Source organism: Monopterus albus, unplaced genomic scaffold (genome assembly GCF_001952655.1).
Source record: "Monopterus albus unplaced genomic scaffold, M_albus_1.0 scaffold270.1, whole genome shotgun sequence".
Classification (NCBI taxonomy): domain Eukaryota; kingdom Metazoa; phylum Chordata; class Actinopteri; order Synbranchiformes; family Synbranchidae; genus Monopterus; species Monopterus albus.
In genome coordinates this window covers 1,682,875-1,702,736 of record NW_018128150.1, presented here as the reverse complement: position 1 = coordinate 1,702,736, position 19,862 = coordinate 1,682,875, and the positions used below count along the sequence as shown (strand labels likewise).

At 40.7% G+C, this 19,862-nt stretch overlaps 3 protein-coding genes across 3 annotated transcripts in view; 1 reads left to right on the top strand and 2 right to left on the bottom strand.

The window, feature by feature from the left end:
• Positions 1-1,314: 1,314 nt before the first annotated feature.
• Positions 1,315-4,434, bottom strand: mtres1 (mitochondrial transcription rescue factor 1). The gene is made up of 4 exons (XM_020621921.1): positions 4,347-4,434; positions 3,017-3,470; positions 2,812-2,884; positions 1,315-2,742 (listed from the first exon to the last, which is right to left on the bottom strand). The coding sequence occupies exons 2-4, from the start codon at positions 3,448-3,450 to the stop codon at positions 2,560-2,562; spliced, it is 690 nt and encodes a 229-aa protein (XP_020477577.1). The 5' UTR covers positions 3,451-3,470; positions 4,347-4,434; the 3' UTR covers positions 1,315-2,559.
• Positions 4,435-6,281: 1,847 nt separating this feature from the next.
• Positions 6,282-11,880, bottom strand: LOC109972812 (transmembrane protein 151B-like). Its single transcript, XM_020621971.1, has 2 exons — positions 11,216-11,880; positions 6,282-10,651 (listed from the first exon to the last, which is right to left on the bottom strand). The coding sequence occupies exons 1-2, from the start codon at positions 11,291-11,293 to the stop codon at positions 9,242-9,244; spliced, it is 1,488 nt and encodes a 495-aa protein (XP_020477627.1). The 5' UTR covers positions 11,294-11,880; the 3' UTR covers positions 6,282-9,241.
• A 5,680-nt stretch (positions 11,881-17,560) lies between these two features.
• Positions 17,561-19,862, top strand: part of utp25 (UTP25 small subunit processor component) — a 13,320-nt gene continuing 11,018 nt past the window's right edge. The window contains exons 1-6 of the mRNA XM_020621980.1: positions 17,561-17,736; positions 18,409-18,448; positions 18,659-18,842; positions 18,928-19,149; positions 19,333-19,421; positions 19,534-19,857. Coding sequence (XP_020477636.1) covers positions 17,636-17,736; positions 18,409-18,448; positions 18,659-18,842; positions 18,928-19,149; positions 19,333-19,421; positions 19,534-19,857 — 960 coding nt within the window. The 5' untranslated portion in view covers positions 17,561-17,635. The remainder of the gene's footprint in view (positions 17,737-18,408; positions 18,449-18,658; positions 18,843-18,927; positions 19,150-19,332; positions 19,422-19,533; positions 19,858-19,862) is intronic.

The following is a 19,862-nucleotide window of genomic DNA, read 5'->3' as shown; positions in this document are numbered from 1 at the left end:
AAGGACATGTTAAACTAAAGTGTGTCCTTTAATTAGCATCACAGGTGTCTTCCAACTTGTAATCAGTCCGTCTGCCTATTTAGAGGGTGAAAAGTAGTCACTGTGCTGTTTGGTATCATGGTGTGTAAAACACTGAACATGGACCACAGAAAGCTAAGGAGAGAGTTGTCTCAGGAGATTAGAAAGAAAATTATAGACAAACATGAAAAAGCTATCATACCATCTCCAAGCAGCTTGATGTTCCAGTGACTACAGTTGCACATATTATTCAGAGGTTTAAGGGACTGTTACCAACCTCCCTGGACGTAGCCGCAAGAGGAAAATTAATGACAAATTAAAGACACAGATAATGCGAATGGTAACCAAAGAGCACAGAACAACTTTCAAAGAGATTAGAGGTGAACTCCAAGGTCAAGGTACATCAGTGTCAGATCGCACGATCCGTCTCTGTCTGAGCCACAGTGGACTTCATGGAAGATGACCAAGGAGGACTCCACTGTTGAAAGCAACTCATAAAAAAGTGAGAATGGAATTTGCCAAAATCCATATTGACCAGCCACAAAGCTTGTGGGAGAATGTCCTTTGGACAGATGAGACAAAACTGGAACTGTTTGGCAAGTCACATCAGCTCTTATGTTCACAGATGCAAAAATGATGCATACAAAGAAAAGAACACTGTACCTACTGTGAAACATGGAGGAGGCTCAGTTATGTTCTGGGGCTGCTTTGCTGTATCTGGCAAAGTGTGTCTTGAATCTGTGCAGGGTACAATGAAATCTCAAGACTATCAAGGCATTCTGGAGCGAAATGTGCTGCCCAGTGTCAGAAAGCTCGGTCTCAGTCGCAGGTCATGGGTCCTGCAACCGGATAACGACCCAAAACACACAGCTAAGAACACCCAAGAATGGCTAAGAAGAAAACATTGGACTGTTCTGAAGTGGCCTTCTATGAGCCCTGATCTAAATCCTATTGAACATCTGTGGAAAGAGCTGAAACATGCAGTCTGGAGAAGGCACCCTTCAAGCCTGAGACAGATGGAGCAGTTTGCTCACGAGGAGTGGGCCAGAATACCTATCGACAGGTGCAGAAGTCTCATTGAGAGTTACAGAAATCGCTTGATTTGCAGTGATTGCCTAAAAAGGTTGTGCAACAAAATATTAAGTTAAGGGTACCTTCATTTTTTTCCAGGCCAGTTTCATTAGTTTTTAAATGCTTCTGTTGAAACACAATTCAAAAGCAATGTCTGATTTTCATTAGTTAATTTTCAGTAATTTTTTATTTATTACTACTTTTGTTAGTTTCACATTATTTCACTGATCACTGTGAGTTTCTCTTTCTTTAAGGGAAGGGTACCAATAATTTTGTCCGTGTGTATATATGTTGAACTTTTACAAACTGGCTTATGGAGGATGAAACCAAGCTGTTATGAGTTTCTTCTGTACTATTCTTAGCATTTTACCTTTGGACTACAACAGTAGATGTTGTACGTTATGTAGTCTTATTATTGTTGGATCAAGAGTTAAAAGTGCTTCTATTTATAAGCCAATAACTGTCATAGCTTATCTAACAAACTTTGGTGATAAATGTTGTAGCCTTAAAAACAATAGCAATGATAGTAGCTAGTAGCATAGGTCACACATTTGCTCTATGGACAGAACTGAATCACAAAGATGTGATATTTCCATTGCAGTTACTGATGTAGCATTGTGCCACCACTGTTTTAATAACGTGCTTATGTTAAGCCTTCTTATAGAAGTTTATATTACAAAGACAATTTAACATGACTGCAGATCATGATAGCCTATTTCTAATAAAATCAGTTATAAATATGACAAGAGTATTTTGCATAAAAGCGCCCAACTGTAATCGTTGAGGTGTCTTAATTATGACTTATGGGACAATTATACAGCGCCTTTCTACACAATGATGCGCTTTACACTATTTCCTATTCACACACCAGTGATATTACTGGGAGCAACTAAGGGTTCAGTGTCTTGCTTGAGGACACTTCAACATGTGGACCAGAGAAGCAAACTACGAACCCTCTGGTTAGGAGGCAACCTGTTCCACCTCCTAAGCCACAGCTGCCCCCCATTGGTCTAACTTTAAAAAACTGTTTTACATTTTAAAGAATAGAGAAAAAGATTTTTTCGAGGTTTGTTCAACTTAGCTCAGTTTTAACCACACACTCATAGGAATGCATAAATAACTTGGGTGCTATGTAATATGAACATTGGTTCTGCTTATTTTGTACTTTTACTGCCATAAAACATATTCAATAGGGATTTATAAGACAAATAGGAGGAAACGCAGAGCATACCTATGGTAAGGAGTCATAAAAACTCACAAACCTGTATGAAAATGTCACATCCACCAAATCATCAGGACATGATTTTCAGATTTCAAAATGTGTGCATGTTTACTAGGGGAGGTGCACAGTATAGTGGGGAAATCCCATTCTAGATGCAAAATGTTGGAGACCATTCAAATGCCAGCATTTCTCTGTGTTGTTGGTGTTACTCTTCAATGGTATTACAGTCAGTACTATCATAATCAGGTTCACTGCTTTAAGGCCTCATCCTTGGGAAGTGCAATACATTTCCAGCGCCTTATGGCAATTTTGTACTTCTCTGTGTTACTGGTTTCGCCTAAAACCTCCCTGATGATGACTCTCATCAAAGTAACAGTGTTTTTTTCTTGGTTCTCTGACAGTACCAGGTCCAAGGTGTCTCCAACTTTCACCTGAATACAGAAAAAAATAAGAATTACAACAAATGAATAAAATGTTTATTGTAATCATACATCACTCACCGTTTTACTTTTCTTGATGAGTTTGTGTCCATTTAGTCTGAGCTTGTTGCTGTAGAAGGCATCTTCAATTTTGCTGTTATACAATAACATAAAGTTACTCTACTTAGTTCTGGGGAAAAGCGTGCATGTGGCACTCCAATAAAGATGACCAGCAGCTATAAAGATCTCAAATCTGTAAGAGTACTGAACTTACACTGAGACTTACTTGCGTGCCATGTCCAGGCCAGCTTTCATGATGACATCATACCGGAAGGACTGCACATATTTTTCCATATCTTTATAGTCCTTAGGAAGATTTGGATCCTCATTCACCTCATGCTCATAATCACTGTCCTCTGGATCTTTGTCATATTCATCTTCTGTCTCCTCCTCCTGTGCTGTCTTAGAAGCACCTTTGCTCTTCTTGCTTTTAAGCCTCACAGGATGAAGAAACCAGCTCCTGGTGACATCTCTCCCATGCAAAGCAGCCCTCTGACAGCCAGGTTTAGGGAAAGCTGAGCAGCCCAACAGCTGGCATGTGTGGATAGACCTGGGGCACCATTCAGTCTGCCTTGGTCCACATCCAACAGCCAGCAGATAGCGGAGGTTCAACCTTCTCAGCTGCCTCATTACAAGAGCCTGGACCACTAAACCTTGCATGGTGGCGCTCTGCCAAAACACTAGAACAAAGTGAGGTTAGGAAGCGTTGTAAATTACTGATCTTGTGGGAGAATCGGTGTGTCATGACTGTGGTGTGATCATCAATACCAGTAAACAGACTGAAATAATTCTTCTTCCAGGTTTTATGGTACCTGGCATCCTTAACATTGCATTGGTGTCATGACTGTTTTAAACCACCTGAGCGTCCATTTCTTTTAAATCCCTACATATACAGAGTGAATTAATTAATATGCACCCAGAGTTAAATAATCAAGGTTAGAGAATAGCTGACTGTGCTATTGACACGAGTAATCTCATTTGTACATCACCTCTTAAAGCTGTTTAAAAGGTCGAGAATTCTAAATAGTCTGCCTTTATTTCTAGCCCCCGTTTTATCGCTCGTGTATTATTACATGAAATTTATTTTTACATTTAAGGTTTTTGCCATAGTTACTCTAAAACAATGACAGTACGAGAGTCACAAACTGGGGTTTATTTAACGTTATTTTTGTTAAAATGCGTTTGTTGATTTCCCGGAAGTCATGTAGTTTTGCTTACGCTTAACATCTGGCGATAACATTTATGGAACGTGGGTTAGAGCTGTATTGGTTAAGTCAGTCTTTTAATACCAGCATTTATTTGTGTGCTGTTTTTCTGTCATCGTTATATGTAATGACTGTGTCTGCTGGACTGATCTTGACATTCTTCTGGCTGAAGCTGAAACGAGCCGAAGCATACGCCGCTAACTAGCTTTCAGTGAGCTCGTGCGCACATTATTTCAGTCCTCGTGCAGGCCACCGGGAGCTTGCTAATCACTAAACACAGTAAAGCGTGTTTTGTTTCGTTGGTAAGTTTTAAGTTACTAACATGCAGTGATTATTTTGTAGTCCACTCACCTACAGAATAACCTTTCCTAGCTTGTTACTGTACATTGTCGTCTCTTCTAGCTGGATACTTGTGTAATGGTGTCAATGTGCTGCTACCTACCGGACTGGAGGAGAACAACATATAGGCTAATGGGGGAAACACCGAACCAGAGTGGGATTATTCATAACTGTATGAAATACAGTCAAAATTCACCAGGTTAGGTTGTAACATAACGCTTTCCAGATGCAAAGGGTAAAGTAGGCTAATCTCCTAGTTTCAGCCTTTTCTTTGTCTTCCTCTTTATATTTATGTTATACTGTCATGACTCAAACACCGTGTTCCCACCTAATCCATTAATCTGCGCCAAAAATAATTATCCAGGAAATCAAAGGCACATTGTGGCTATTACTGTTAACCTTTCTCTTTTATTTTTTATACTTTCCAATGAAACATTTTATACTGTAGAAAGGCTAGAATTTATTTTACTGTTGGCTGTTATCAAGATAAATGGGTAATCTTAATTTTTGTTGAAGTACATCACTTTGTTATTGTTTTGAAAGTATGTGCCACTGTGGAAAAGATTAACAGTATTATTTTCTTTTTTCCAGGTATTTGGGAAACTATTTTTTATATATACATCAGCTTTTGTAAGGACGTGTGTGCCCACCAAGACCTTCTGCATAGACAACAACAATAAGCCCTGGATCACAGTAAAACTCAGGCAGCTTTGTTGTTCCAAAGAGGAGGCCTACAGAATTGGGGACAGGATCCTGTACAGCCAGGCCAGGAACACACTGACAAAGGAGATCAGAATAACAATGAGGAGCTACTCCAAAAAGCTTAAAAACCAGTTTTCAGCCAACGAAAAAGCCTGAAAAACATCACTGGCTACGCTCCACCCCTGAAGATCTTTGAAAAGGATGTGCATGGCCTTTCTAAAAAAAAACAAAAGACCAGAAAGGCACCAGGCCCAGACGGTGTGACCCCTCCTGCCTGAAAACCTGTGCTGCTAGCCCCTATCTTCACACTTATCTTCAACAGATCACTGGAGCTGTTTGAAGTCCCCTCCTGCTTCAAATGCTCCACTTTCATCCCAGTCCCCAAGAAAACCTCCATCAGTTGACCAAGTGACTACAGACCTGTCGCCCTGACATCTGTAGTTATGAAGTCCTTTGAGAGACTGATGTTGGCCCATCTGAAGGACATGGTAGCTCTCCTGCTGGACCCAGCTCATTGTGCCTGCCCTTAGCTGTCAGTGGATCCCCTGCTTTCTGACAGACAGGAAGCAGCAGGTGAAGCTGGGGAAAACCACACCCAGCACCCGGACTATCAGCACAGGCAGACCCACAGGGATCTGTGCTCTCTCCACTGCTCTTTTCACAAACAGCTGCACCTCAGAGGACCCCTCTGTTAAACTCCTAACGTTTGCAGATGACACAACAGTCATTGGTCTAATGCAAGATGGTGACAAGTTGGCCTACAGACTTGAGGTTGAACAGCTGGTCCTCTGGTGTGGTTGCACCACCCTGGAGCTGAACACGCTCAAAACAGTGGAGATGACAGTGGACTTTAGGAAGAGCCCCCCCTCAGCAGTACTGTATCAGCAGTAAAGTCCTGCAAGTTCCTGGGCTCCACTATCTCCCAGGACCTGAAGTGGTCGTCCAACATCAGCACCATCATCAAGAAGGCACAGCAGAGGATATACTTCCTGTACCAGCTCAGGAAGTTCGACCTGCCCCAGGAGCTGCTGATACAGTTGTACAGAGGGATCACCGAGTTCGTTCTCTGCTCATCTGTTTTGACTCAGCAACCAAACCAGACAGGAACAGACTCCAGTGAACAGTCAGGACTCCAGAAAAAATCATCAGTGCCAGCCTGCTCTCCATGGAGGACCTGTACACCTCACGGGTCAGAAGAAGGGCAGAAAAGATTTCTGCAGATCCCTCACACCCTGGACACAAACTGTCTGAACTCCTCCCCTCTGGATGGTGCTACAGGTCACTGTACGCCAAAACAACCAGACATAAGGACAGTTCCTCTGGACCATCACTGTGAGGAACACTTAACCCATGACCAAAGCAACAGGATTCGGCAACCAATAAAGTGCAATAATTGTAAATAGTACAGCTACATGCACCAGTCTGATAGCTCAAAATGTGTATATACTGTATGTATATATTGTTTATAAATACTGTCTCTCCTCTTTCTCCCATGCTTCCCCTGCCTTTTATTTGCACTTTTCTATTGTTTGTTGTCGTCTACTGTCTGTAGCCTAAAACACACCAAGAGCCTCTGTGCTGGACACAAATCCCTTATATGCTTGACATACTTCAGAATTAAAGCTGATTCAGATATTTATCAACCATGTGGGTTTTTTTTTTTTTGTTTATTTTGTTTTAGGTTTTTAAGGTAACAGTGTAATTAACAAGAAAGGAAAAAGTTCTAATAGGCATTTTTCACAGCAGACATTTTGACTCATAGTGAGAAAAGCAGAGGTGTTGCTAATAATATTGATGATGGCTCTGCTCTTCTCGGGTGTCCTGGGCCAGTAGCCATGACAGTGTGAAGGTGAGCCACGATGCACAATACCAGGACCCTGAAAGTGAAGCAGCCATCACTGAGTTATTATTTACACCATCCTGTTCCCACTGTGATTGTATGTCTTAGGTTCCATGTATCAGCTCCTCCAGTACACACACTTCTGGCCCCACCTAGATTTTCCCAACAAGTTTGAGAATCCAAGCCAGCACCATATTTTAAATATACATGGGTTTGCCCCAGACATTTATTGCAACTTTTATTTTATCCAGCATTAGATAAATTTGAATACACATTTAGTTAAAAGGTAATCAAGTTATTCCTACAGCCCATTTTATTACAACAAGAACAGTTTACATGACACTTTAAGTGGTCTGGTATTAGTTTATGTCTGATTAGCTGTGTAGCTGTAATATATCAGCTTGAATACTTTAAGAGAATTTACATCAACATTCAGCTTCACTACAATACATGTCTATAATGTCACTTCAAGTGCATAATACTGCTGTGACTACATTTGAAAATGTGAGAACAAGATGTTATTTGCTAGGATGTATATAGCAGGTTCCTGTTTGATGCTTTAAAAAAAGTCAGTATTAAAATGTTTGTACAATGTTGGTGTGTAAATGTAAGTGCATTTATATCCTTGCATATTCTACCTGTAAACTGGATTCTATAATAGGTGTTCTCCAGATAAATCAAGTGTCATCATCCAGTGTCTCCTTAGAAAACATGGTGGCATGTTGGTGTGTGTGGTGCTCTTTTGACACTGACCACAATCAGTATACACTGGATAGTGAAATCGCTGTTTTAAATATTAAAAATGGAGCATTATTCATTTACTATCAACACACAATGGACATATACTATAAAATCTTATGTGCTGGTGGTTTACATTCAGGAATGTTTTGTTTTTTACTCATTCATAATCTTTATGCTGCTGAATACACACAGCCTGATTGTTGAAAGATGTGACTGATGTGGCATCCCCCTGTTCAGATGTCATACTGTACATTTAAACTATATTTTCTGACCATGAGATTAATGTAATGACATATTGATGTGTTTGTACCACAGCTGCCAGCAGGTTTTTTATGACAGTAGGCATGTACTAGCTTAAGTCAGTGTGGAAGATTGGTTTTTCATAATGTGTTTCAGTTGGTCCAATTAAAGGTTCACATGACTTGACAGAGCTAGTGCTCTGAAATGCTCCGTTTCTGGGTCAATCAAGACAAATTGTCAGATGTCAAAATCCACCCTAAAACCTACTGTTTAATGCTGCTCTGATTCTGTTTTTGTTTATTTTGTTGCAGATACCCAAAACATGATCATGTCTCATCATGTTTGTAGAACACTATTTTTCTAAAATATCAACTGTAGACATCATCTTTAGGTTTTAGACCGTCAACATCCAAAAGAAACTGACATTCCTCTCTGGAGCTGCCATATAGCACCAACCAATCCAATGAAAAAAAAATCCATGAACAAAAGTATATCTTTTATAGGCTAATAAATTCTCCATCCCATAGTAGCCTTAACAGAAGTCTTACTGCAAGTCTCTCGCTCAGAACAGCTCTCTCTTTTTACTATCTTTATGTTCCTTTCCATCAACACAGAAAACCTGCAGTTGGAAATAAGCTTATACCTGTTATCTGCAGTTGTCAAAAGGCATTCTGGGAAATGTAAAAGTCACTAGCTGTACTATAGCTGAGGCATGTTGAATAAAAAGCAAAGGTCAGTACACCAAAAACAGCAGTTCATCACAACATAAACGATGAAAGTTTTCAAACATCACAGATGAGTATCAAAGAGTTCATTTGTAGGTTTCCACTATAACCAGTTTTTTGTGATATGCATAAGCATAACATTTGACCGATACTCCTCCTTTTATATTTTCACTCAAGAAGATGGTGTTACTTGTAGTTATTGCTGAAATAAAAGGAGGATGTATGTTGCTGCGATTCCACTGAGAGAATGTGATGTTTTAACCTGTTCATCTGGTCCATGAGGTCTTATGAGGTAACTGCAGATTCAGATTTTGTTTCATATGCCCTGTAAATATGAGGTCTTAAAAGCTATGGCAGTGATATACAGTGTACTGTAACAGTCTTTGTCTGCCTTGTTGTCACTGGAAGCCAAGCAGAAATAAGTTTTCTGTTTGTGTGTTACACTAGGCTCACATAACACTGTCATGTTTTTCTGCACACACTAATCACTGTTATTGCTTTGGTGAGTCACACATTCAGGCATTTGTTTTAGCTAGTATGACAATACAGCATGAATCTGAGTATCACACATTATGACTTGTTTGTACACTCAATTTCTGATGTCCAAAGTGTTTGTATGCTACAGAAAAGCAAATGCTTCTTTGTCAATGACTGCATAGTCATAAGGAAGTCTCCACACAGGAGCCATTTCTGTGGAATGACCTGTGGTTTTGACAGTTCTCACTGCAGTGGACAATAAGCACTGGGTAGCAGAGTGCATCCTCATAGTCTGGGGGTTCCTCATCATCTGTGGTGAGACGCTCTGACAGACAGCGGGTGTTTTCACTGGGGCTTTCCTGGTCACCAAAGCTGCCACTCCTCCAGAAGCAGCTGCGCTGGGAACCGTAGCGCCATGCCAGGGAGAACCGGCTGCCACTGAAGGGGATACGGGAGCTGGCTCCAGTACAGATGCTGAGGGCGCTCCTGGAGAACACCGAGGAGCAACTGATGGCTCTGTGGCAACACTCACAATTCTGACGAATCCCACTGAAGCTGGGCGAGCACTGGGCCAGGTCCATCAGGCCAGCCTCCGAGTAACTGGGCACTACCTGCTGATTGGAGCGAATGTGCCATTCCAGTTCTGTACTGTCAATGGTGTTAACACGAGGGATACGACGCCAATATGGCCGATCATCACATGGGGTCACCTGGAGATAATCCTGCCCAAAGAGCTTCTCTACACGATAGTGGACATATGCAGTACGATACTCTGTGAAGACTCTGAGAGGCCAGGAGAAAGTGAGGAATGAGGCAAGCCAGAAGATAGAGTGGGACAGATACCAGGGATGGTGCTCTGGGTCAGACAGCACCAGGACATACTCCTTCAGGTCAATGTTCTTCAGGTGCATGCCTTCCCTGGCTTCCATATAGTCATCAAGGCCCTCATTGTCAGTGAAAAACCTTGCTCGTTGTGTAAGGTAGGAATTCTCTGACTCAACGTTGGAAAAACTAAAGCACTTGGTGAACCGCATCTTGGTAAGGGCAGACTTCTCCAAGCCCAGCAGCTGTTTTGATATATCTTTCACACCACAGGGACTGTAGTCAAATTCAGCTTCTGCCACATGGGTGTTGACACGTTCATGGTACACTTGAGTACTGGTGTAAGGATCTCCATTACGGTAGCGTGTGACTTGTCGAGTTCGGCGTACATAATGGTAGCTTATGGCCTTCCACCAGATGCATGGTTTAGCGTGCTGCATCCGCGGGATGAGCTCATAAATCCCCTCCGCATCCACTTTGTGCTGTAGCTCATTCTTCACATGACAATGCCAGCATTCCACAAGATAGACTAAATAGAGCATGCCCAGTAGGGCCAGAGGGATGTAGATATAGCCATCAGAGCAGGGGCTGTCATGGTAAATCATGGATTTCCCTTTGAAGGCACTGTCAAAGGTGAGGCGGGTCACCTTGGTGACATGACACCAAACCATCACTCCCATGCAGCCATACATGAGAACAGATAGGAGCAGGCATTTCCAGAAGCTCTCCCGACATAAGGACTTGCTCAGTGACTGTTTCAGGGGTCTTTGCTGTTGAATAAAGGCACAAACAAAACAAAAGAGTCAGAGATGAAAGCTGATATAACATCCATCGCCTTCTTAATCAATTATCATTTTGCTTGTTGGACTTCAACATATTTAGCATAATCGATTTTTAACTGACCCGGACTAAAAATGTTGAATGGGTCATGGTCAGTGGGCCTGAAAGCAGAGGATAATAATTAAGTTCTCTCATCTCTGTCCTTTCATGATGCCTTATAGCTCTGCTGAATAGTTGTCAGGTTATTAAGATGAAATCAGAGCTATGGGCCAACTGCAGCAAATGACAGATAAAAGACAAGCAGAAATGCTGGCTGGATGATTTCCAATCACGTCTAGCTGCAATTTATCGTAAAATTACTGATGCAGGCTACAAGATAGAAATGGTCCCACGTCAAACTGTAATTAAGGAAAATTTCCCGTAAGACCAAATCCCAGGCAAATAATTCACCTGCACTGTGCTACATGGATTCATGATACCCCTGCGACAAAATCTAAGAAAGAGATCATAACAAAAGGCGTGCTCTAACTGCAAGGGATGCCAGAAAATGATACCTCCTCTCTGGTGTCCTCCTCGAAAACAGTGGTGGTACTGCTTTCACTCGCTGTCGCTGCTGATACCGGAGGGGACATGGTGCTGGGCAGCTACTGATAACAATCACAGGGCGTGGAGCAGGAAGAGGCGCTACCTTGCTTTGCAGCTTCCCGCAGCCAAGGCGAGCTACTTGTCACACCTGCTATCATTTAGAGCAGTCCATCCAAAGAGAAGGCAGAGGCGAGTCGACGGAGGCGTGTTGGTCGGTGAAACACCATAATAAGTCATCGTTCCGGTGGATGGAAAACGAAAGGCGGTGGTGTGTCTTTAGGGAAGCCCGCATTCTGCCGTTCAGCTGTCGGTGCAGCAGTAACATGATCGTACATAATTCTGTATTAGCTCCTCGTCATTATAAAATGGGTCTGTTGTCTGTATGTAGCCTACCGACGTGTGAAGGAGGGGATGGTACTGGTAGAGGTCTACGGAGGGCTGACATGGTGCTGACCGAGGCAGGTGTACGAAGTGTGATCTGTCATTTACTGAGTGTTCGTCTTCAGTCCCAGGGCCAGTAAAGGGTCTATACAGCCAGAGTTTTTCTAACCTGGAGATCCCAGCGTCAACATTTGAATCGTTGAACAAGTGGCTCTTCTGGAAGTTAGGTTAAGAGATTTATGCTAACAACTGAATGTTTGTTAGCGGTATAAAGAAATGTTATTAAAGTGTGAGCTTATTCTAATGAAATCACTAGTGTCTTAAAAGTTGTTCCACTATAGAGAAATTTTATGTTTAGATTAGGGTGGAAATTTTAAAGCAAAAACATTTCCAAATATTTCCAAAGTCCGGTTAATTGTGATCCAGTCTTGATTTATGCTTTTATACAATAGTTTATATTATAATGGGTAACAGCTGGACTTGACTGTTGGCAGGACAAAACAAGACATCTAAGGATGTGACCCTGGGCTCTTTACTGTCAACATTTTCACTGCAAACCAAACAGTTAATCAGATTCGCTAGTAAATATTGTTTAGCAAAAGTACTTGTTAGGGAGAAAAATGGCCCCTATATTATTGTTATATTGTTAGATTAATATAACCTAAGTGATGTAATAATGTTTAAGCAGAACGTGAATAGCTGCTGAAAGTGGGGCCAATTTTAACTGATTCATACTGTTTAAACTATAAACATCATTTGTAAAAACGAAAAATCCAAATCTTTCAGATAATGGAGTTGTTGTACCCGGTACTTTTTACCATTGCTAACTCTGAGAGACGAGACAGTCCAAGTAACTACAAAACAGTGCTGATTTATTCAAAGGATCACAGGTAAAATTAACATTACACGCTCAGGTATCTTGCACCTCCAAACTGCACGCAGGCAGATGTAAGATGAAAGACCCTGAACCCACCAGGCCTATACATTATATCCCCTCGGTTGGGCTAGCCCCATACTACACAGAAACGTCAACCGAGACGTCTCTGTTACCAGCTTTGCAGCTGGTCATAGCAGTAGTCAAAACATGAAGCAAATCAATGTGCATGTGTGTGTCTGTTGATTAAGTGGTGTGTAGCTAAAAACATTCTCACGACCTCTAGTAACATGTCGTGACTTAAACATAAGAACATATTATGGCTAAGGCTACAGTTCTACACGTCATCATAATAATATTAAACACCCTGTCTGCTGACAGTCATCAACTCTTCTCTCTAGTTATCCTTGACCAGATGTACCCTGTAGAAACTCATAAGCATGACTAAGCATTTAACAGTCTAACTAGACATCCTATCTCCACTAAACATTTCTAATACATAAAGTATCTATCCAATATCTATCTGACTAAAAATACCTAACAGAGTAAAGAGTATCATTTCCTCAAGTAGAAGAATAAGGAATATATATATACTGTATATATAAGGATTGTTCATAGTGCTGCATTCACACCCACTTTCAGAAGACACTTCACTTAGTCTTGGTAACCGGCCACGAAGGTTCCAGGTGTCCATCTTGGTCGTGATCTTCAAATCTCAGGTCTTGCTTACTGTAAGATGAGCTCTTGCAGTAAGCTCATTTGGGCCTGTTATTGGGGCTTGGTACCCAATCTCTGATTGTGGGGCTGATGATGATGATGATGATGATGATATCTCCCCCCTGACTTGTTGTCCCAGCTCCCCCTTGCTGGAGCATTCGTGTTGTACCTCGTCAGTGTCTAGTTGTGATAGCAGGTGCTTCTTGTGGATGTTAGAGCATTGAGCTACTAGTTGTTTCGATGTTAGTGTAGATGTTGGGTTTCAAAGTATCATAGGTCCCGCATCCTCCATATGTAACCCCTCTCGCTGGGGTTACTTGTATAGTAGCCTTCCAATAGTTCCCTGTTCTCCTCTCTTGTCCATGAATGTCTTGTTCCAGTAGCCCACTTCTCATCAGGTTGCCCTGGTTCCTCAACACCTGATGTGGACCTTGTTGACCCAGGCAATGTCTGAGCCGGCATGACTCTTGTTTTTCTATCTATCTATCTATCTATCTATCTATCTATCTATCTAGATAGATAGATAGATAGATAGATAGATAGATAGATAAGGAATCTATCTATCTATCTATCTAGATAGATAGATACAGTGTACACGCCCACTGACACACACACACTGTATATATATATATATATATATATATATATATATATATGTGTGTGTGTGTGTGTAAATTACAAGTAGCCTTCCTCAAATATGTACTTAAGTGCACTATTTGAGTAAATTTGAACAGGCTATATATTATTGAAACAGTAATGATTCATTATCAACAAATTCTAACTTTGTGTCCTCAGGTCAGTGAAACGTTTCTAGTGAATTCAACCTTCATAATTCTGAATAATCCAGGCTATCTTTGCATTTTTTATCTTAGGCTTTTGTTTGTTTTGTTTTTTTAATGGAGCTCTTTGTTGTTGACACAAAATAACATGACATATCTTAGCTCACTTTGCAATGTCTTTGGGCTTGAATGAAGTGAATAAATTACTTTAATTTGATTGAATTCAGTTTTATTTATATAGTGCCAAATTACAACAAAAGTTGTCTCAGGACACTCTACAAAGTAAGGTGTAGATCTTACTGTTATTGTTATAGAGGAAAAACCCAACAAATCCCCCTTGAGCAAGCACATGGCAACAGTGGGGAGGAAAAACTCCCTTTAATAGAAGAAACCTCAGACAGACCCCGGCTCCTGGTGGATTTTACAGGGAGCTAGTGGAGAGAAGCTAATATAGGAGAGATATGATCTCTCTTGCCAGTTCCTGTCAGTACTCTGGCTGCAGCATTTTGGATTAACTGGAGGCTTTTTAGGGAATTATTGGGACATCCTGATAGTAAAGAGTTACAGTAGTCCAGCCTGGAGGTAACAAATGCATGGACCAGTTTTTCAGCATCATATCACTGCTTCAGATTTTGGCAATATTGCTAAAGTGAAAGAAGGCAGTTCTAGAGACTTGGTTTATGTGTGATTTAAAGGACATATCCTGGTCAAAAATGACTCCAAGGCTTCTCATATCAGTACTGGAGGCAAGGGCTATGTCATCTAGAGTAACTATATGCTTAGATATCATATTTCTGAGGTTTCTTGATTCAAATACAATAACTTTTATAGTTGCTCTGCTTTTGTCGACATTAAATTACAGGTCATCCAAGCCTTGGTCTTTAACACATGCTTGAAGTTTGACCAACTGATCTGATTCATTTGGATTCATAGGTAAATATAACTGAATATCATCTGGGTAGCAATGATGCACTTCCAGCTTAAAATAAAATACACATAAGTGACAGAAAGTGTTCCAAACACCATTATCTAAATGGTTCCAGTCAAAAGCATCACTTTTCATATTTGGTATGAAGTGCTGTGTTATAAGGTGGGAATGAGCACTTTCAGTCATGGAAAAATCTTGCATGTTATGTGAATCATTGCGACCTCTGATCTGTGGACTGCAGTCTTTGACTCGACAGAACCATCAGAGAGTGAAGAAAAGATGCTCAGAATTAAAAATGACATACATATACAATAAGGTATTTTCCATTGAGCAATGTCAAGGAAGTATATATCTATAGGCTAAACAAAGGATGGTTTATAAAGCTACAGTGGAATTATGAGTTAGGAATAATATGAATCTTGTATGAAAGTGTCAAAAAATGCTTACAAAAACATGCATATTCACATAATTCAGCTGTATGCTGTAGAACTTCACCAATATCAAAATCTTATGAAATTCTGGACCACAACTGTACTTACAGTTTCTAAAAAAATACATACATCTTTTTCATAAACCCATTCATTAGCCTAAAGTTTGGTTACTTTGTTTAGTTGTTTAAGTTACTGTATATGTGCAGGTTAGCAGTACTGTGTATATGTAACTATGGGTACATTTAATAAGCTGTTTTGTTGATGTTTAAACGTTTAGAAATTGTTCACATATAAGTAGTTTCAAGTGTTTATAAGTGTGTGAATATGTAGAGATGGATATGTAAAGATACTGACAGTATAATGTGTTTACAGCAACATGAGTTACACATGATTAACTTAGATCATGGTGACAAATCTGAATCACAGAATTATTATTCATTAGAGCAGTAGTCCTTATAAAGTAACAGGATTAATAAAAGAAGACGGTAAAGAGTTTGGTTTTAGCCAAATACTTGTAAATTAAGTGAGAAGTCCTGGTGTACGTGAAACTGCAAGGCAATCTTCAACCACAGGAGTACTCCTGCCTGTTGACTTCACTGTGCTGAACACAAGCTTCAAAAGAAGTTACTCCTTTTCCCAGGGTCTCCTTTTCTGATGACGATGGGAACTCTTAAAGGAAAAGAGAATACAATATATAACTGAACAAGCAAGATCAGTATTCTTTATTGGATCATAATTTTAAATTCAGACAGACACATGCATGAAGATGAGGCCTTTCATTGTTTAGTGGCAAACAGTTACAGAAGAGTCAACCTATTCCACCAGCTACTTACACAATAAGTGTTGGAGAGGTGGTTGAAAAGCACTTGACCTGCGCTCACTTTGTTTCTCACTCCTCGTATGGTCCCATTCTTGCTGCAGATATTGATCCGTTTATTACTGAAGAGCATCTCTTTCTTGACACTGGCATACAAAAGCAGGTCATCAGGTTCGCAGCCGTTCTCATCCACAGCAGTTTCCACTACCAGACCATTTAGGTGACTGTTGGCCTTACTGGTGGGCGGTGAGCTCCAATGCTCTGCCTCTGGGCTGCTGGTGCAGTCAGAGTCTGCTGAGTCTGCCACTGAGTCGCACCAGCCCGCTTCATCCTTGAAGACCTCCGCCAAGACCCGGCCGCTGTTGGCAGATGCTACTCTAAACCTAACGGTTTTCCCAACCATTTCTTTCTCCTGTTTCATTTTTGGCCTCTCCATTGAAATACAAGAATGCCTCACATGTTTCACATCCCATTCAGAAATGCCAGATGTACTCTTTCAACCTAAGACGTAGTAATATGCAATTATCAAACAATAATATCCTCATTGATGTGTCAAAATGAGCTGAAATTATCCTGAGTACAAAAACTAGATACCCAAATGGTTAATAATAAATGAGCTACTGCTATGGTAACGACTAAAACAGGCAAACAGTAACATGATATTACCAAGTTCAATAATTGATCGAGGTTAGTTTTTACACAACAGATATAATAGTGTCGAATTAAGAGACAGACCCTGAAAATATGCTCTGCTGAGCTAGGTTTGACTGAACATTTACCCTCATTGTACTACAACCTGACTTTTGCTTCATCCTTCATTATTGTCCTCTTTATTGTGTCACCCTGCTGCTGTTGCAGATTCTCTGCCTGGGGCACCCACAAACCAACAAATTCTTGGACTTGCTTTGTATCACAGCAAACACAAAGCAGATGTTCTGCTTTGTGTAGAAGGTAAAGGTTCTTTCTTAGCATGAAAGCCTATTTTTATGGCAAATTTACAGAGGGATTTGTGAATAAGTATGTTTATGCTGTGCGCGATACTAATAGGCTATTCAGCACACAAGCAATGGGATGTCCACAAATGTTGTATGTGGTATGTGCCTGTATTTATCTTTAAGTTGTGGTTCTCTAAGTTATGATTGAGTTTAAAAGTATTCTATTTATTTTAACAATGTGTTTATTGTGACAGAATGTAGTGATCAAGCAAATATTTCCAGAAACTTACAATAGTCTAAGTGTTTTTAAAAATCTTACTACTCTAAAACTAATAGTACATGTCACTGCAAAATGTATATGCTTTCCTCCTAGAGTGTGTGGGTTCAAATGTTATTCTCAGCCTAAATCCAAAAAGTGAGTGTGTACTTCTCCTCCGGTTCTGTAGGTGGCGATAAGATGCCGTTACTGACACACAAGAACCAGCGGCGAAGCTGGAGAAACACACGTGGTGACGTTCCTGGTCAACATGGGTAAAAGAAGACCGGGTAAACAAATTTTCGCCGGTTTGTCTAAAAAACAGAAGAAACACTTGAAAGAGTTTGGTGAGGAGCACCCGTTCCATGATATGTAAGCAGCACAGGAGACTCAGGCCTGTCAGAATAATGGAGTTGCTTTTTGTTAGCCACCTAGCTAAGTTAAATTCAGTGTTAGCCACCTAGCTAAGTTACATTCAGTGTTAGCCACCTAGCTAAGTTACATTCAGAAAGCGCACCAGTCGCAGTTGATAATGTTAACTAAAGTTATAAGACTTTAGTGCATGTAAATAATATAATGTTACCACACAAATGAGAAGGTTGCTTATTGAAGTAGACACGTCAAAATCCAATAGTTCCATAGCTAATGTTTGCTCAGGGAGATTATTTATTGTAGGCGGTCGCCTATTCATTGGTAATAGTGTTAGTATGCTACCTGAGGGCGTGCACGAATATCGGCAGCATAAGCCAGAATTTGACTTGCACATTTAGAAACTTACACACGCATGCAGTGCCAACACTTAAGTAACGTTGGGTTGTCTAACGTTACCATTGTTGAGGCAAATTTGATACGTAGATACTTAGACCTCCCTGCTTTGTATTCTCTGTTAAACTTGAAATGTGTATCTTACACATGGATAGCCGCTAACACCTGACTAATATACCAAACACACGGGCATTGTTATAATTTAAGGAAATCCAACAGTGGGTCAGGAGTTTTGTTCAGTTTTGTTTAGTCACTTGTCCCTTTATATTTTTTCCACAGTGTCAGTGAAAGATGTGAAAGAACTAAAATAGTGGAACTGGTGAGTAGCATTGAACACTTTGATAATTCAGCTACTGTTTATGTTCCATTTTATAAACAATAAGATTCATTATTGCTATAAGATTTTACAAAGTAGTAGAAATGTCTTTGTTTCCAGTAACAAGGACTTTATGCAATGGACATTTTTGGACCATCATGTGACTGTTGTAATATTATAAAATGAAACGTGTTCTGTCCTCACGTGTGACAGCCAGCGAGCCCAGAACAATCCGATCCTGAGCCTGATGAACTGGAGGAAGACCAGGAGGAACCAGAGCAAAAGACTGCCTATCAGAAACTTCTTTCAACTCTTAGCCGTCCTACCAGCAGTGACCTGAGTGAAGAGGAGGAAAGCAGTGACAATGAAGAAGAAGAAATGGAACTTTTTGATGAAGGTGAGTTGTTTATTTCCAACACCCCAATGACAGTATAGGTCAGTATATTACAGTAAACTCAATACTATTGTTCTTTCTATCACAGGGAACAGTGATGGAGTTGGGGATGACAGTGAGGATGGTGATGAAGATGCAGAGGAGGAACCTGAGGATGGAGATGAGCCTCTGACTGAAGCAGTGGAGGGGGAGGCAAAGCAGGAGGCAGGAGATGAAGAGTTTATAGACAAGGAGCACGAGTCCCAGTTCTGTTTGATGAAGGATAAGCAAGAGGATATTAAGAACACTGCTGAGCATGAAGACAGCAAGGGTGAGAAAGGAGTGAGGTTTTCTCTTCATAATAAAAGTTTTCTATTGGAGTTGTTAAATTTAACACCCTGATTACTTTGTTTAGTACCTTAAAAGAAGCATTTTGTGTGCTGCATGCTGAATTGAAAGGTTAGAATATAAGGTGACTACAGTGTGTTTTACTTTTCTTCTTCTCTACATGCAGACATGTTTTTACAACATTTGAACACAGAGCTTGGTGAAGAGGATGTGCAGACGATAACATCTGGCAGCAAATCCAAGACTCAGATCATGGTAGAAAACACACCAGTCGATGAAGTCTTACATCAAGCCTTTGTTTTTTTTGTTTTTTTACATTAAAATAAATTGTAACTGCAGTTTCTGCTTTTGCCATTTTCTTACTTAGTGGCCAAAAATGGGAACTTTGCTCTGCACCAGTCCCCTGGAGAAGTTTGGTACTGTCAGCCCACAGAAAGAGACAAACCTCCCAGTTTTCCACAAGCTCTTGGACGCTCACTGGAAGGATCTAAACCAGACCTCCAACCCTAAGGGAGTGGCTGAGAAAATCAGCCCAGTCCAGCTGGAGTTGCTGGCCCTTATGGGCTCCTACAAGGACTTGTATTACCCAGAAGTTTGTCCTCTGAGCCAGGGCCCACACGTTCGTAGTGCTTACTGCCTCCATGTGCTGAACCACATTCTGAAGGCCAACTCCCAGGTCCTGGCTCACAATGCCCA

Excerpts from the sequence above, each read along its gene's own strand:
- mtres1 (XM_020621921.1), bottom strand. The coding sequence starts at position 3,450 with ATGCAAGGTTTAGTGGTCCAGGCTCTTGTAATGAGGCAGCTGAGAAGG. Across the intron at positions 2,885-3,016 it reads GGCCTGGACATGGCACGCAA|CAAAATTGAAGATGCCTTCT; the intron begins GTAAGTCTCAGT and ends ATTGTATAACAG. Across the intron at positions 2,743-2,811 it reads TCATCAAGAAAAGTAAAACG|GTGAAAGTTGGAGACACCTT; the intron begins GTGAGTGATGTA and ends TTCTGTATTCAG.
- LOC109972812 (XM_020621971.1), bottom strand. The coding sequence starts at position 11,293 with ATGTCCCCTCCGGTATCAGCAGCGACAGCGAGTGAAAGCAGTACCACC. Across the intron at positions 10,652-11,215 it reads AGGAGGACACCAGAGAGGAG|CAAAGACCCCTGAAACAGTC; the intron begins GTATCATTTTCT and ends TTTATTCAACAG.